Below are 17,087 nucleotides of genomic sequence, written 5' to 3'. Positions count from 1 at the left end.
GGCAAAGATGCATGCACATGCAGAAGCCCTCGCCAACTGACTAACAGGTATTCCCTAATACCCAAGGATCCTTTGGTTTGGTCCTTGTAAGAGTGTAAAGGAGTGTTTGAAGTGATTAAAACTCAACTTCACTGGTCGATGTCTAGACTAGGTTTTTATATTTAAAGTAGAACTATAGGCAAAACTTTTTTTTTTTTTCATTTTGGATTGAGTAGGGAATGGTTATAACCCCTGTCAGATTGTTTTTTACCATCTGTGTCCCATTGTAGAGATTTCCCTTCACTTCCTGTCCCATAGCCAAACAGGAACTGAGAGGAAATCGCTGCAAATTCAGGGAATTCCTTGGGGTCCCCCAGGTCACCAGAAGTAGTGTCCCCATTGGGAGATTTTCCCTCTATTACTTTTCTGGGGACAACCCAGAATTTGGGATTTTGTTTTACTTTCACTTTCAATGATAATGTTAAACAAGACAAACGGAGAGAGTGAATCTCCTTAATGGGGGCACAGACAGCAATAAAAACTGGCACATGTTCTAATCTCTCTGCATTCTATCCAAAACGTAAAAAATAAAAAGTTTGCCTTTAGTTATATATTAAGCCGATGCATTTTAGGGGCCTGGAAGGAGATGAGAAATTGGTGAATAAATTAAATTGTGGACAGGCTAGTGTGTCACCAGTTCCAGCTCCAACATGGCAGCTTTGGCAAGCTTTGTGTTGTTTTACCTATCCCTGCTAGAGAGATTCACCCTCTGTATTTTTCCTTCTAAACACCGACACAGTGAGAGTAAATAAAGGTGCACTCCAAAATTTTACAGTTATCCCGAAGCAGCAAGAGACAGCAAACTTTAAATCCAATACAGAAACCAGCTGTGTTTTTTTTTTTTTGTATTTGTTTCAGTGACAAACAAAATTGGAAGAGATGTATGGTCATTCTCTACCCTAAAAAAATATTTAATAAATTATTTAAAAAATCTGTTGCAGGCAAGTTCTCGCAGAGCTTCTGTGTAAGGACTAAAAGCTCTTTTCCTGCGACTGTGTCATGAGACTTGGTATGCTTTCACCAGATGAACTGTTTCTGAAAATAACATAGGCAACCATCGGGATGCAGCAAGTGTGCAATCCGTTTCACCAGTTTAAGGTTGCCATGAAATTGAGATCCACATAGCATGTAAGCTATGTCCCCTGAGTGAGTTTAAATTCAAATGTCCATTCTAGACTGTAGTGGAGCTTGAAGGTCCCAGAATTTGAAAAATCCCATCACATCTGATCTAATACGACCATGAATTGTGTATTTATACTACACAAAATCAATAACCTACAGTCCTATACATATAAAACTTTAACAGATTGTTGAAATTTTGCATACAGACAAAAATGATTAATGGTCAAGCATGTGCATTGCTGTTAAACATTTATTCATGAATGCAGATTGAGTGTTTCATAAATTCATATACAGCTGCTACTTATCATAAAAATGTGTTTTATGCATAATAATTGGAATTCAAATTATGGTAAATTCATATAATTTCAGATATACGCTAAAATCAGAGCCATAATAGTTACATATTAATATAAAGAAAGATACATGATACACAGATTAATGTATTGCCTGTTTAGTCTTGGCATTAGTCTGCATATGTAAACTATTTAACACATGCCATAAGCAAGCTACCAAAAGCAATGGTGCAAAGTACAGCTCATCCTAACGAAAGAGCTTGAGCTTTGCAGTTCAGGCACATTACTGAAGTGTGGGTAAGCCCTAAAGTGGTTCTAAACACTATAGGATTTTACCTTATTGCATTCTCTGCATTAAGGTAAAAAACATTCCACTGTGTGTATACAACCCCCCCCCCCCCCCCAACACTTAACTGAGACCTCTATCAATCCAGCGCTGTGCCCAGCTGCAGGTCTTCTCTCTCCTCTTCATTGTTTCACAGGCTTTGCTGACCAGTGTGAGCCATCGGCTCCTGCTGCTGTCAATCAAATCCAATGAGGAAGGAGCGGGAGAACGAGGAAGGGCCACACAGTGTGTGTCTACAAACACACACAGCCCAGCTTGGGAGTGCACCCGCAGGTGCGCTACTGTAGCAAGTGGCTTGCAATGGTGGCGCAGAGTGGGTAAATATGATTAGTTAAAAAAAAAATAACTTTTACAATCACTTTAAAGTGGTTGTAAACTGCAGGTGATTAAGAAAAAAAATCCCTGCAAGGCAATGTCATAATGTCCTAGTATGCATTGCAAAATAGCACATTATAAACACTAAGCCATCCCGCTGAGACAGCTGACATCTTCCCCCAGTCTTCCTTCCATGTTCACAGCCTCCGCCTACATGAGTGCCAGGGGCGCGATGACATCACTCCTGCCGTTTTCGGCATGGGCTCTGAAGGTCCGGTGTAACGTGAGAATTACCTACCCCGTGAGAAAAACCTACCCCTCGTCACTTCCGGCCAGGAACAGCTGAGCAGCGCAGCAGTGCGCATGCTCACAGCCCCGGATACCTAATGGAAGAGCTGAGGATCAGACTAGTGCGCATGCGCACTAGTCTGAAACAATCTCGGTGTCCGTTAAAAAAACCTACCGACGCGGCGGTGACATAAAATAGCTGTGCTGCACTATGAGTCATCTCCGCTCCTGTCCCGGTCACTTCCCTGATCTTGGCTAGTAAATATAAAAGCGGCTGGCGGCTCCGTGATTTATCTTTTCATACAGCCGCCGCCGCTTTTATATTTAGTAGCCGAGAGCAGGGAAGTGACCGGGACAGGAGCGGAGATGACTCATAGTGCAGCACAGCTGTTTTAATGTAACTGCTCGCGTTACACAGACTGCCGTGATCCGGAAGTGACAGGGGTAGGTTTTTCTCACGGGTAGGTAATTCTCACGGAACACCGGCACTGTAAGCCGGATCTTCAGAGCGTATGCGCCGGTGATGTCATCGGCTGCATGCACTGTGAATATCTCCTAAACTGTGCAAGTTTAGGAGATATTCACACTACCTACAGATAAGCCTTATTATATGCTTACCTGTAGATACAAGTGGTAGAGTTTACTACCACGCTATATATATATATATATATATATATATATATGTATATATATATATATATATATATATATATATATATATATATGTTTGAAGTTCCCTAAAGTTCTGTTTTAGGAATTCGCCTATGCTGTAATTTTTAAGATTAAAGCGTTCCCTTGCATTGCCAAATTCGTTCTTCAATTGCCAAAGTCCATTTTTTTCTTCAAAGACATAACTGTGTGCTTAGAATGACAAATTCCAGTTTTAATTTTTCAGATAACTCATTAATCGAGAAATCTCTCACACCAGTTTCAGTGTAAAGCTTTATATCTATCATATAGTTGCACCATCCCCTGGAGATCTAATTTATACCTACCCCGAGGCTGAATATGCCCAATCTCCTAAACTGTGTGCCCCCTTCTCAGCAGGGGCCCAGGAAAAGCAAACAGGTAGCAATCTCTACAAGACTAAATTGGCAGAGGAACAAAGAAACACATGCAATCCCCATGTGCTCTATCTGGAGTGACAGACAATTGTCTGAAGCAAGCATTACATCGATAGAAAAAGATCCATATCTGAGAATTGTATTTCCTTTTTTTTCCAATTGCATTTCAGTAATGAAATTCTCTTATGGCTGACATGATGAAGTATTCATTAGGGGCGGTAGAGGTAAAGCATGAGTTGGCTGTGCCATTGCTCAATAAGCAGCTCCCTGAGCTCCTGTCCATAAAGGAGGCAGTATCTGATCCTCCCCTTCCCTTGTATCAATCCAATTCTGGAAAGTTTCAAATTTTGGAAAGCTGATAATGAGAGCTTAGGCATGGCAGGAGTCAGGACAGGGGGCATCATGAAGCTTAGGGTGAGGACAGGGTGAACTCTTGGATAAAAGCAATGCCTAATCTATAGAGCTGTGCTGATCCAACATGAGCTGTGGGGGTTTCCATCATCTGCTGTCTTAGGGAGGCTCAGAGGATAGCATGCAGCTGCAAGCAGGCAGGCAGCACTGGGGAAAGCAATACTTAATCTGGAGTCTGCTACATGGATCCATCCATCTGATCTGGGAGATGTCCTCTTTGGATTGGAGTTATCAGTCTGCTGCCTGATTCTGTGCACCTGTCAAGCATCAGAGGACTAGGATCTAGCTCTGCCTTAACACGGGAAAAGCAATACTTGATCTGGTGCAGGGATCTAGCCTGTCACTTGATTCAGGATAGGATCTCTTTGGAGTAATTGGTCTCCTGCATGATCCTGAACACCTACCTGTCAAGCATTGAAGAAAAATTTGTCCCAGCTGTAACTGGAAGGCAGGCAAAGGGGAAATCAATACTTGACCCTGTTTGGATTACACTTATTGCTCTCCTGCCTGATCCAAAGCACCTGCCAAACATCAGACCACGGGTATCTGGCTTAGCTCTATCTGGGGAAAAGCAATACTTGATCTTGTGCAGAGATCTTGCCTGTCACTTGTTTTGGGACAGGTCCACTTTGGGTAGGAGTTGTTGGTCTAGGGAATCTAGCCACTTGATTTGAAAGAGGTCCAAGTTCTTGTTCTCCTGCCTGAGCCTGAGCACCTTTCAAGCATCAGAGAACTGGGATCTCACTCATCTGTAACTACAGGCAGCAGATGGAAAAGCAATACTTGATCTTGTACAGGGATCTAACCTGTCACTTCATTGGGGAGAGGTCCGTTTTGGAGTTCTTGAGCTCCATCCTGATCCTGAGCACCTACCTGTCAAGCAGCAGAGAAGAGGAAATCGACTGAGCTGTGTAACAGGGAGGCAGCACAAGGGAAAAAAAAGCAATACTTATACTTGGGCAGGGATCTAGCCAGTGACTCGATTTGAGAGAGGTCCTCTTTGGATTGGAGTTATTGGTCTCCTGCCTGGTGCAGGGATCTAGCCTGCTGTGACTTAATACAGGAGAGGTCCGATTTGAAGTTCTGAGTCTCCAGCCTAATCCTGTCAAGCAGCAGAAAATAGGGATTTGGCTCAGCTGCATCTGGAAGGCAGACAGGCAGCACAGGGACAAGCAATAGTTAATCTTGTGCAGGGATCATAGCCTGTCATTTGATTTGGGAGAGGTCCTCCTCGGATTGGAGTTTTTGCTCTCCTGACTGTTCTAAAGCACCTGTCAAGCATCAGAAGACTAGAATCTGGAATAGCTGTAACTGGGAAATAAAGCAATACTTAACCTTGTGCAGAGATCCAGCCTGTGACTTGATTTTGGAGAGGTCCTCTTTGTATTGGAGAAGTTGGTCACCTGCCTGGCGCAGGGATCTAGCCATTCACTTGATTCGGGAGAAGCCGGCTTTGGAGTTCTTGATCTCCTGCCTGATCCTTGCAAACAGAGAAGAGGAATCTGACTGAGCTGTGATTGGAAAGCAGCAAAGACTTGTGCCATCAATCTGATTTGGGAGAGGTCCTTGTTGGTCTCCTGTCTGATCCCTGAGCACCTGTCAAGCATCAGAGGGCTCTGGCTGATCATTGGGAGGCAGGCAGGCAGCAGACAGGGAGAAGGCAGCAGACAGCAGGCAGGGTGGATGGTGGATGGGCGCTCAGCTGGCTTTCCCAGTGCTGAAGCGTCGCGCGGAGCTGTCCAACTTTTCAGCAGCTTCATCCCGCTCCGTCCGCTGATGGTGGCTCAGTGGGTAAGAGGATCGGAGCGGTGATGTGCGGAGCGGCCAGCCGTCTCTTTGTAAAGTTCTGCTGAGAAGATCTCCGGTTGTCTTTGTCTGACCGACCATGGATACAGAGGGCAGCAAACTGTCAGCTCTGGTAAACAGCGGCAGCTGCAGCAACGGGAATAGCCCAGGGAACCTGAAGGCACCAAAACATCTGTGGAGACCAGAGCAACAGCATCGCCAGTACCCGACTCTGCATCAGCAGGGCTTACTCCAACACCAGAGCTTCCTCCAACATCAGGACCAGCCTCTGCACCCGGCTGCCACACCTCACCCCATCCTGCAGGCTACAGCCCAGATCTACCCCATCCTTCCATCACAATCACCACCTCACCCAGCACTCCAGCCCCAATCCCCTCCCCAAATACCCCCACAAGCCCAGGCTCACCCACTGCTCCAGTTCCAACTTCAGTCCCAGCTCCTGTGCCAGCCTGTGCCCCCCTCCCTACAGGCTCAGCCGGCGCCCCACTGCCCCCCTGTCTCCTCCCGTAGCAGATACTCCGGCGGCAGGGTGAGGCACCGGGGCTTCTCAGACACTGAAAGATACCTGCACTGCCAAGCCATGGACCGCTCCTCCTATGCTGTGGATACTGGACACAGACCTGGACTGAAGAAATCCCGCATGTCCTGGCCATCTTCCTTCCAGGGATTCAGACGGTAGGCTTTCTTTTTTTTCTCTTATACTCACCAAAACCTCAGACAGCATCACATAGCTAGAAGCAATTCTTATTTTAAAGATGTATTCCCCAGCATGACTGCAATATTCCACTGACATGTCCAGCCACTATCTCCAGGCTATAGTCTGCTGTACAGATTTATCATTGTGCATAGTGGTCAGAAATATGGAAAATTGGCACCTTCTCCTCAATCTATCTGAGCTGAAACAACAGGGTTTCAGGATGACTGCACAAAGAGTGTAGGGACTGATAGCGCTGGGCTTTACTACATTCCTTAGCATTACTAAAATATTCCACTTACATTTCCAGCCACTATCTCCATGCTAGTCTGCTGTACAGACTTATTATTGTGAACAGTGGCCAGAAATCACATCATTTGCCACCTTCCCCTCAATCTATCTGAGCTGGGACAACAGGGTTTTTAGCATGACTGCACAAAGAGACTGATAGTGCTGGGCTTTACTACATTCCCCAGCATTACTACAATATTCCACTTACATTCCCAGCCACTATCTCCATGCTAGTCTGCTGTACAGACTTATTATTGTGAACAGTGATCAGAAATTATATAATTTGTCACCTTCCCCTCAATCCATCTGAGCTGGAACAACAGTGTTTTTAGCATGACTGCACAGAGTGTAGGGTCTGATATTGCTGGGCTTTACTACATTCCCCAACATTACTACAATATTCCACTGACATGTCCAGCCACTATCTCCAGGCTATAGTCTGATGTACAGATTTATCATTGTGCATAGTGGTCAGAAATATGGAAAATTGGCACCTTCTCCTCAATCTATCTGAGCTGAAACAACAAGGTTTCAGGATGACTGCACAAAGAGTATAGGGACTGATAGCGCTGGGCTTTACTACATTCCTTAGCATTACTAAAATATTCCACTTACATTTCCAGCCACTATCTCCATGCTAGTCTTCTGTACAGACTTATTATTGTGAACAGTGGTCAGAAATTATATAATTTGCCACCTTCCCCTCAATCCATCTGAGCTGGGACAACAGTGTTTTTAGCATGACTGCACAAAGAGTGTAGGGTCTGATAGTGCTGGGCTTTACTACATTCCCCAGCATTACTACAATATTCCACTTACATTTCTAGCCACTATCTCCATGCTAGTCTACTGTACAGACTTATTATTGTGAACAGTGGTCAGAAATTATATAATTTGCCACCTTCCCCTCAATCCATCTGAGCTGGAACAACAGGGATTTAGCATCACTGCACAAAGAGTGTAGGGTCTGATAGTGCTGGGCTTTACTACATTCCCCAGCATTACTACAATATTCCACTTACATTTCTAGCCACTATCTCCATGCTAGTCTGCTGTACAGACTTATTGTTGTGAACAGTGGTCAGAAATTATATAATTTGCCACCTTCCCCTCAATCCATCTAAGCTGGGACAACAGTGTTTTTAGCATGACTGCACAAAGAGTGTAGGGTCTGATAGTGCTGGGCTTTACTACATTCCCCAGCATTACTACAATATTCCACTTACATTTCTAGCCACTATCTCCATGCTAGTCTGCTGTACAGACTTATTGTTGTGCACAGTGGTCAGAAATGATATAATTTGTCACCTTCCCCTCAATCCATCTGAGCTGGAACAACAGGGTTTTAACATAACTGCACAAAGAGTGTAGGGTCTGATAGTGCTGGGCTTTACTACATTCCCCAGCATTACTTCAATATTCCACTTACATTTCTAGCCTCTATCTCCATGCTAGTCTGCTGTACAGACTTATTATTGTGCACAATAGTCAGAAGTAAAAAAACAAAAAAGAAATCCACCACTTTAGGAAGAACACGTTTGACTTGGAATCACAAGGTTTCAGCATGACTGCATAAAGAGTGTAGGGTCTAATAGTGCTGGGCTTTACTACATTATCCAGCATTACTGCAATATTCCATTGACATGTTTAGCCACTATTTCCATGCCAATCTGCTGTACAGATTTATGATTGTGTACAGTGGTCAGAAGTAGAAAAAAAATAAAAATGTATCAGTTTAGGATGAACACATCTGAACTGGAATAACAATGTTTCAGCATAACTGCACAAAGAGTGTAAGTTGTGATAGTGCTGGACTTTACTACATTTTCCCCATCATTGCAATATTTAACTGACATGTCCAGACACTATCTCCATTCCAGTCCACTGTAGAGAGTTATAATTGTGCACAGTGGTCCGAAATAATGAAATCTGTCACCTTCCCCTCAACCCATCTGCACTGGAACAACATGGTTTAGGCATGACTGCACAAAGAGTGTAGGGTCTGATAGTGCTGGGCTTTACTACATTCCCCAGCATACAATATTCCACTGACATGTCCAGCCACTATCTCAATGCCAGTCTGCTGTAGAGATTTATCATTGTGTACAATCGTCAGAAGTAAAAAAAAAATGTTTCAGTTTAGGAAGAACACACCTGAACTGGAATTACAAGGTTTCAGCAAGACTGCATAAATAGTGTAGGGTTCGATAGTGCTGGGCTTTAATGTATTATCCAGAATTACTGCAATATTCCATTGACATGTTTAGCCACTATTTCCATGCCAATCTGCTGTACAGATTTATGATTCTGAACAGTGGTCAGAACTAGTAAAAAAAAAAAAAAAATCTATCAGTTTAGGATGAACACATCTGAACTGGAATAACAAGCTTTCAGCATGACTGCACAAAGAGTGTAGGGTGTGATAGTGCTAAACTTAAATACATTTTCCCCCATCATTGCAATATGTAATTGACATGTCCAGCCACTATCTCCATGCCAGTCCACTGTTGAGAGTTATGGTTGTGCACAGTGGTCAGAAAAAATGAAATCTGTCACCTTCTCCTCAACCCATCTGCCCTGGAACAACATGGTTTAGGCATGACTGCACAAAGAGTGCAGAGTCTGATAGTGCTGGGCTTTACTACATTCCTTAGCGTCACTGCAATATTCCATTGACACGTCCAGCCACTATCTAAATGCCAGTCTGCTGTAGAGATTTATCATTGTGCACAGTGGTCAGAAGTAAAAAAAATAAAAAAATACAAAACTTTTAGCTTAGGAAGAACACATCTGAACTGGAATTACAAGGTTTCAGCATGACTGCATAAAGAGTGTAGGGTCTAATAGTGCTGCGCTTTACTACATTATCCAGAATTACTGCAATATTCCATTGACATGTTTATCCACTATCATGACAATCTGCTGTACAGATCTATGATTGTGCACAGTGGTCAGAAGTAAAAAAAAAAATTAAAAATCTATCAGTTTAGGATGAACACATCTGAACTGGAATAATAAGGTTTTACCATGACTGCACAAAGAGTGTAGGGTCTGATAGTGCTGGGCTTTAGGCATTCTTAATTAAATCAGCTGTTGCTTTATTATTCCCCAGCAATGAAATCGTTTAACCTATTTCCTTCCTATATTAGGTGTCACTTGGGTATATATTTTGTGATTTTTTTTGTAGCTCTTGATGAGTTTGTTGTAATTTACAAGAATATCATGCCTTGAAGGCTTGTTATTTGTAATATGATGGTAAGTCCAGATATATTGTAATAAGATATAAGTAGGGAAGCCTTGCTGTCTCAGTAAACCTAATAATGGTGATCTGCTCTGTATGTTGTAATTAAACAACTACATAACACATTTATTGTAATGTAAACGGGTGAAAGTGCGTTGTGTGCAGCCCATTGAATGTACACAGTATTGTAGAAAGGTTTGCCAGATTACACAAGCCTGTCTGCTTATATAACCTTTCATTTTGACTTCTCCTTTAAATAAACAAGCTGTCTGTTTGTAAAGATCTTTATTAGGAAAATCCTGGTATTTTTAGGTGACGCTGCATGGTAGGTAAATATTGCAATCATTCTCTATCATTTATCTGCTAGGTGGTTGGGTTTTTATGTAATGGATTGTAGCACAGGAAGCGGATCTGATCAATTAGAGGAGATTGTGTTCTGTGCTGTTGTCTTATTGTCTACATGGAGTGTGTCTTGTGAATGGAGTGTAGACTGAAGTGGCTCTGCAAAAAGACACTAGGTAGAGCAGTTCATTCTTTGAATGGTATGGCCATTGTTTTATTCCCCTTAAGAAACACATAGGAGCCCACTTTTGTCATAAAATCCATCTGTCGCTCTTGAATTTTAATAAAACAATTAGAATGATTTCACCAAGTCTATATCATTGTATTGTTACATTGAAGCACACAATTTACTCCAGGAGCAGACATTTTGAATAATTAACTGATAATGTCCAGGTGGAGAGTGGAATCTTGATGCCCTGACTTCATGCAGATTTCTATGAAGGTGTTGGAGTAGAAAGTGCTTCTTTGACTGATTTTCCACTGCTGGTTATTAGGTTACAGCACATGTGTCAAACACAAGGCCCGTGGGCCAAATCCGGGCCCTCCAGGTTATTTCATGTGGCTCTCACACCCAGGGATTTTTTTCAGCTGGAATGTGGGGGACAGTGCCGCCATCAGGGGGGTACAGCCCACACAGATGTAGGGGGCCCAAGCATCCTGAGGGGCCCCGTCTTTCGGAATGCCCTGGGCTCCAAGTTGGCACCTCCCCTTTTCTTCTTTTCTTCCGCTACACTGACAACTAGTCCCAACTCTTGCTGGTGCCACCCACTGCACTGGCTCCTGACTTCCATCCTGCTGCTGGCCACCACTGTCAAAGTTATATTGGTTGCTAGGACTGCCTGGTGTCCTAGCAGCCAATCATATGCATTCACAGGCCCCCCGCAGAGGAGGAGGATGTAACCTGGTGGTCAGACCCTGGGGGCCCAGGCCTAAAGCTGTGTAAGGGGCCCCAACATTTCTGATGGCTGCCCTGGTGGGGGAACCCCTAATTCCTGCACTCTGTATGTAGCACACTCTACCATCCTCACTTTACACAGCACACCCCTAAACTCCGCATTCTGTGCATAGGGCACCCCTGAACTCTGCACTATGTACGTAGAAAACCCCTGAACTCTGGGGTGGGGTGTGGTTGAGTTTCTGCACTTTTTCTCTTGGAGAAAAAAAAGCTGTGGATAAATTTATATAGTCTTACAGATACAGCTGGCCCTTTGAGGTCAACCATATTGCGGATGCGGCCAGCAATGAAATTTAGTTTGACACCCCTGGGTTACAGCATAAAAAAATTGAAAAATGCAGAAGTGATTACATCATTGTTTTGGTCTACTAGCCAACACTGATCTTATCCTATCTGTGACAGCTTTAATTTAATAATACCAATATCTTCTGAGAGAAATACTGTGGCTGCAATTACTACTCTCCTTCTGAATATGCGATTTCCTAATTATACTTATCTTCATTACTTTATAAACACTGACTCAGAACATCTATGCTGAAATGTGAAGTTCCTGGACTCTATACTTCTTCCAAGTCAATGCCTCAGAATGTGTTGAAGCTAGAGGATCAGCATAACAGCCAGGGAACTAGCATTTTTCATAGGAGGTGGTAAAGAGCTGATGATTGGCTCTTTACCTCAATCTGTGATCAGCAGTTTCCAGGGGACACTGCGATCACAGAGCGCGGCGGCCGCTCCCCTGCCACAGAAGCACGGCGGGCACGATCACGGCACGCCGTCCCATGATGGCGTCCCAGAACTAGCTGGCTGCGCTGTAGCCGTCATTCGGCTATAGTGAGGTTGGCAAGGGGGTAACAACAATAGCACCCCTCACATTTCTCTAATTAAGGGTTTTATGTAAGTTGCTTACTGTATACAAGTTGTATGATGTGTGTAGTGTAGTTGGATTTCACACTGTGTCTGACTACTGATGTCTGAGAACAAGTTTTCAGCAAAAATGACATTTATATTACATTTCTTTCTCATGTTTCTGGGAATTTTGAGTGCAGGGACAGTGATGGTTTCAGGAGTATCTTTGCCTGCCAAAAAAGTATATGTAGTCACATTTACCAAAGAGCAAAAAAGTTCCCCTGTGGGTGGGATTTTTGAGGCAGAAACCAGGACTTGAGTCAATAGAGTAACAAGTTTTATTGTTCAATGATTTTGTAGATAATTTATACAGAATAAATAGTGGTACATATAGAAAAAAACCACATGAAAATCTAAAAAACATGAGAAAAACATGGTCATAGATACGTCTCTGGTGAGGAGAACTGTCTGAGATATCTGGAAGGGACCAGACGCGTTTCGGTTTTGCCTTTTTCAATAGTCCAACAAAGAGAACCAGATCTCAGATCTGGAAATGTAGAAAACAACAATTAGCACTTGAAAATGACATTTATGAGAGTAATCGTATTACAACAAAAAAGAGAGAAAAGTGTTTACAATTACGTATATTACATAATGTTTGCTTTATCAATGAGTATCAATGAAATGTCGATGGAGTGCAAATGTTGATACATACCAAAATAAAAGAGTTCTCAGTGTGACAAACTGGAAAAGACCATGTGGAAAATTAAAATCCTATCGGGGTGTAGACCCATAATGCCAAAAGGCCGCCAATTGATCTGTACTTGGTTATGGTTTTTTAAGAATCAGGGTATTTAGGAGAGTCCCCAGAAATCTGTTTCAAAGTGGTAAAGTACCAAGTAAGGGAATAGGGCACCCCCACTGAATGGTTCTGGTTCCCCAATCCTGTTTCACCACAAGGATCCCAGAAAAGGAGGTCCGTATTGAGGGGCGTCTATGAGGAAAAAGAGGGAGAGCAATGTAATGAGTAGGGACAGTGTTCGTAAAGGACATGGTAAAAACAGGGTAATTGAGTGGTAATAAAAATATATTACCGTAATTGTTGATAGAGTGGTGCTTGTCTTCACATTGCCCTTAATGTAGTAGAGTATGTAAGGCTGCTCCAGCCTTACATACTCTACTACACATCGGTCAGGCTTTGCCACATTTACCAAAATGTCACATAAATGCTGACATGTTGATATCATTTCAAAGCCATTTTCAATCTTTTTAAATATGCAACTTTCATTCACAAAATGCCGGGTGATCCTGCCATGAAGATCCTTGTTTGGGATCTTGCTGGTATAGAGTGACAGTCATCTGTCAATGTCTCCCAGGTCTGCTCCTGTGTTGTCACCTTGTCACAGGGGCTTTTTTCTATACACATTATGCAGGCATGTTCCACCTTTGTCACTGTCAGGGAATCCTCTCTAGGAAATGCCATGTAGCCAGCACTGGAGCGATTGCATGTGGACAGGCAGTGGCAGCAATAAGACTGCTGGAGATCTGCAGCACCGACATGCAACAAAGGATGAAAAAAACAAGTGAAAACAAGATTTTATTTAAAGCTGAAGTTTAGGTATGCATTATTACATTGGACGAATTTAAGAATGTACAGTAAACACCATACCTTTGGGATCCACATGAAAGCTGGAAATCAGTGTAGGTACTAGTAGGTAGGCACTGCTGCCACAGTGATCTCCTCAAGCTTCCAAATCTCATGCTGAGCAACTGCCCTACAGGGAATCCCTCGCTTGGCACAGTTGCCATTCAAAGAACAGAACACTTTGCATTTTCTCAATGAATTCAAGCCCTTTTTTGATTGGATGAGGTGGACAGTTGAGTCAGTGATATTATATTCTCAACCTCATCCAATCAGAGAACACAAATGAAATATGTTCTATTAAGGGTGTTAGTGGTGAACGAGCAACCAGCTGTGTGCAGACGCTTGGCACGGGACCTGGCAGCTAGTGGCAATCCGTGTAGTAGCAGTGCCTACTGCTGTGATTTCCAGCTTTTATATTGATAAGCCAGGGATGGTCCAATGTACATAACTAAGCAAAAAAAGCCATAGCTAAACTTCATAAGGTCAAAGAGCCAGAAACATGAATGCTTCTTGTTATGAAACTATATTTAAGGAATATAGCAGTTGCAACATCAGAAAATACTAACGCATTTCGGCAAAAACATTACTCATAGCATAGTAAGGCTTCGGCTGAAACGCGTTAGTATTTTATGACGTTTAAACTGCTGTAGTGCTTGAATAAAGCTTCATAACGAGATTCGATTTTTGACCTTATGGATTTGCACTTGATGTGACAGCCTGAGCAGCGACACTCAGCTCATATATCTCCTAACACTGCAGTAGAGCTTGGGTGAGTTTCTTATGTATCTGCATAGATAAACTTCAGCTTTAAAAAGAAAATGCTAATCATTTATGAAGCATTTAGCAAAGTAAATGTCAATCCGAGTTTTTCAACTAGTAAACATATAATCAAACAGTTTGCTTCTTACAGCAGATATATAAATTATTTTATAGATACATTCGATTAGCTTTATATGGATATAAGATAACGAGTAAACAGTTGGGCCAGTCTGAATGGCATATATCTTTGTGATTTAAAAATATGTGAACATACAAGGACATTCCTGCTTAAGTGATTGCAATTTACCACTTGGTCACACATACTGCAAGGACTGACGCTCCACTGAAAAGTGATTCATGCTCAGATCGCTTATTAAAGGTGTTTGACAGGCATTGAGGAGGGGATGTGTCGTCTCCTCCCTACCTGTTTTAACCCCTTAAATGCAACACTACTGCACGCAGCTGTGGGGAGGTTGCAACACATCCCCATTCACCTGAATTGTTCACGTTCAGTGGGCGGTAGTTCCCGCCGAATGCAGCAAGGTATAATTTCTGTTACAGCCATGAATCAAAGGATCATGGCCGCAGCGTCGGTTCAAATCCTAACCATGGCACCGCCTGGAGGAATCCATTTGTTTTTTCATTAGCCCGCTGACTGATTAACTACTTGGCGACCAGTCACCGCAGTTATACAGCGGCAGGTCGGCATGTTCCCGCGAATCAGCGTACCTGTACGGCAGTCCATGGTAGCGATCCTGGAGGCCCACCTACTCACCAGCATGGAAGCCGATCCACAGAGCTGGCGGCCGCGATTGTTGCCGGGTACCCGCGATCGCTCCCCTTGAAGAGAGAACAGCAGTCTGCTGTTATAAACACAGCAGACCGTTGTTCTCTCAGGAATCAATACAGAGCTCGTGTGTTCCTCCTGTTTAGGAATACAGGTCTCTGTATTGATTTCGCAAGCCCATCCCCCCCACAGTTAGAAGACACCCCCTAGGCTCACACTTAACCCTTTGATCGCCCCTGGGTTAACCCCTTCCCTGCCAGTGTCATTATTACATTAACAGTGCATATTTTTAGCACTGATTACTGTAGTAATGTCACTGGTCCCCCCAAAAGTGTCAAAAATGTCAGTTAGGGGTCCGATCTGTCCGCCGCAATGTCGCTGTCCTGCTAAAAATCACTGATCACTGGCATTACTAGTAAACAAAATCAATAAATAAAAATGGCATAAATCTTTCCCAGTTTGAAGAAGTGATAACTTTTGCGCAAACCAATCAAAATACGCTTATTGGGATTTATTTTTTAACAAAAATATGCAGCAGAATACAAATTGGCCTAAAATTATGAAAAAAATCTGATTTTTATACCTTTTTTTTTGGGGGGGGGGGGGGGGGATGTTATATAGCAGAAAGTGAAAAAAATAGTTTTTTTTTTTTTTTAGAATTGTTGCTCATTTTTTTGTTTATAGTGCAAAAAACTAAAATCGCAAAGGTGATCAAATACCACCAAAAGAAAGCTCTATTTGTTGGGGAAAAAAAGGGCATAAATTTTATTTGGGTAGAGCGTCACACGACCGCGCAATTGTCCTTTAACGTAACGCAGTGCCGAATCGCAAAAAATTGCGTTAAAGGCGAAAATCTGGTCCAGAAGTGGTAAAATGAACCATCTATGGCCAGCTTAAGAGTAGCCAGCTAGCCACAGATGTAATGTCTAGTGCCATGCCTTGCCAACATATTCTGAATTGGACAACAAGCTATATATATATATATATATATATATATATATATATATATATATATATATATATATAGCTAATTTTAGTCTCCCAAAGTCACCATCCTCGCTATTTAATTGATCTGCATTCAGATTTAATTGTCATTTACTGCAGGCTATATTTTGAAAGTAGCATTGTGTGCATAGTGCTCTCAGCCCGTGTGACAGAATGCTTTCAGGAAGTGTACGATTTGGGCAATACGCTTAATTTGTCAAGATCTTTCCACGGCAGTGATCCAAGATTCTATCTGGGCATTGTGACTTTCATTTATCATGAATGGAGCATGCCTCTTGGCACAGGAAAAATAAAGGATTCCTTGTTTCTGTCACTCTACAGATAGGAGAATCCGTTGTTCTAATGGACGTGCTTTCTATTTTTAGCTTTAATTGACAGCAGTGATGCAACATACAGATAAAGGCTGCCTGGGCAATGCATTGTGGACAGATAGGTGCATCTGTGCTATTATGAATCTGCAAGTTGAATAGAAGGATTCCGGCGGGGATGCTGACCAAACATGATGCTTTATGGCAATATAAGCTATTACATTGAAGTATTCTAACATTAGGACTTTCAGATATCCATTAGACATTTATTTCAGCATTTTTTCCTTTTTTTTTTTCTTATTTTATTTTTTTTTGTTGATATTTTATTTGTGCTTTTGTGAGTATTTCAGTCATGATATTAAATACCCTGTACACTTAAAAAAATACATGTTCAATTCATAAAGCAATATATTGACATTACCCAGACTCTGTTTAAAGCTAAACTCCAGGCACATAGCTAAATACAGAGCTGAAATAAACTAGTGATCGACCGATATCCTTTTTTTTTTTTATTGCCAAGACCAATATTT

At 42.4% G+C, this 17,087-nt stretch overlaps 1 protein-coding gene across 3 annotated transcripts in view; it reads left to right on the top strand.

Moving 5' to 3' along the window:
* PDE4D (phosphodiesterase 4D) overlaps positions 1-17,087 on the top strand; it is a gene marked incomplete at its 5' end in the record, with an annotated part of 2,078,604 nt that overhangs the window by 788,818 nt on the left and 1,272,699 nt on the right. The window contains one exon of one of the 3 annotated variants that reach the window (XM_082255260.1): positions 5,581-6,359. The exons of the other annotated variants lie outside the window; for them this stretch is intronic. Coding sequence (XP_082111386.1) covers positions 5,764-6,359 — 596 coding nt within the window. Of the gene's footprint in view, positions 1-5,580; positions 6,360-17,087 lie in introns of those variants that run through there. 3 annotated transcript variants of the gene reach the window in all.

Source organism: Pelophylax lessonae (genome assembly GCF_965119305.1).
Source record: "Pelophylax lessonae genome assembly, chromosome: 1".
NCBI classification, from domain to species: Eukaryota; Metazoa; Chordata; class Amphibia; order Anura; family Ranidae; genus Pelophylax; species Pelophylax lessonae.
The sequence above is the reverse complement of the archived record's forward strand: the minus strand, read 5'-3'. Positions and strand labels throughout refer to the sequence as shown.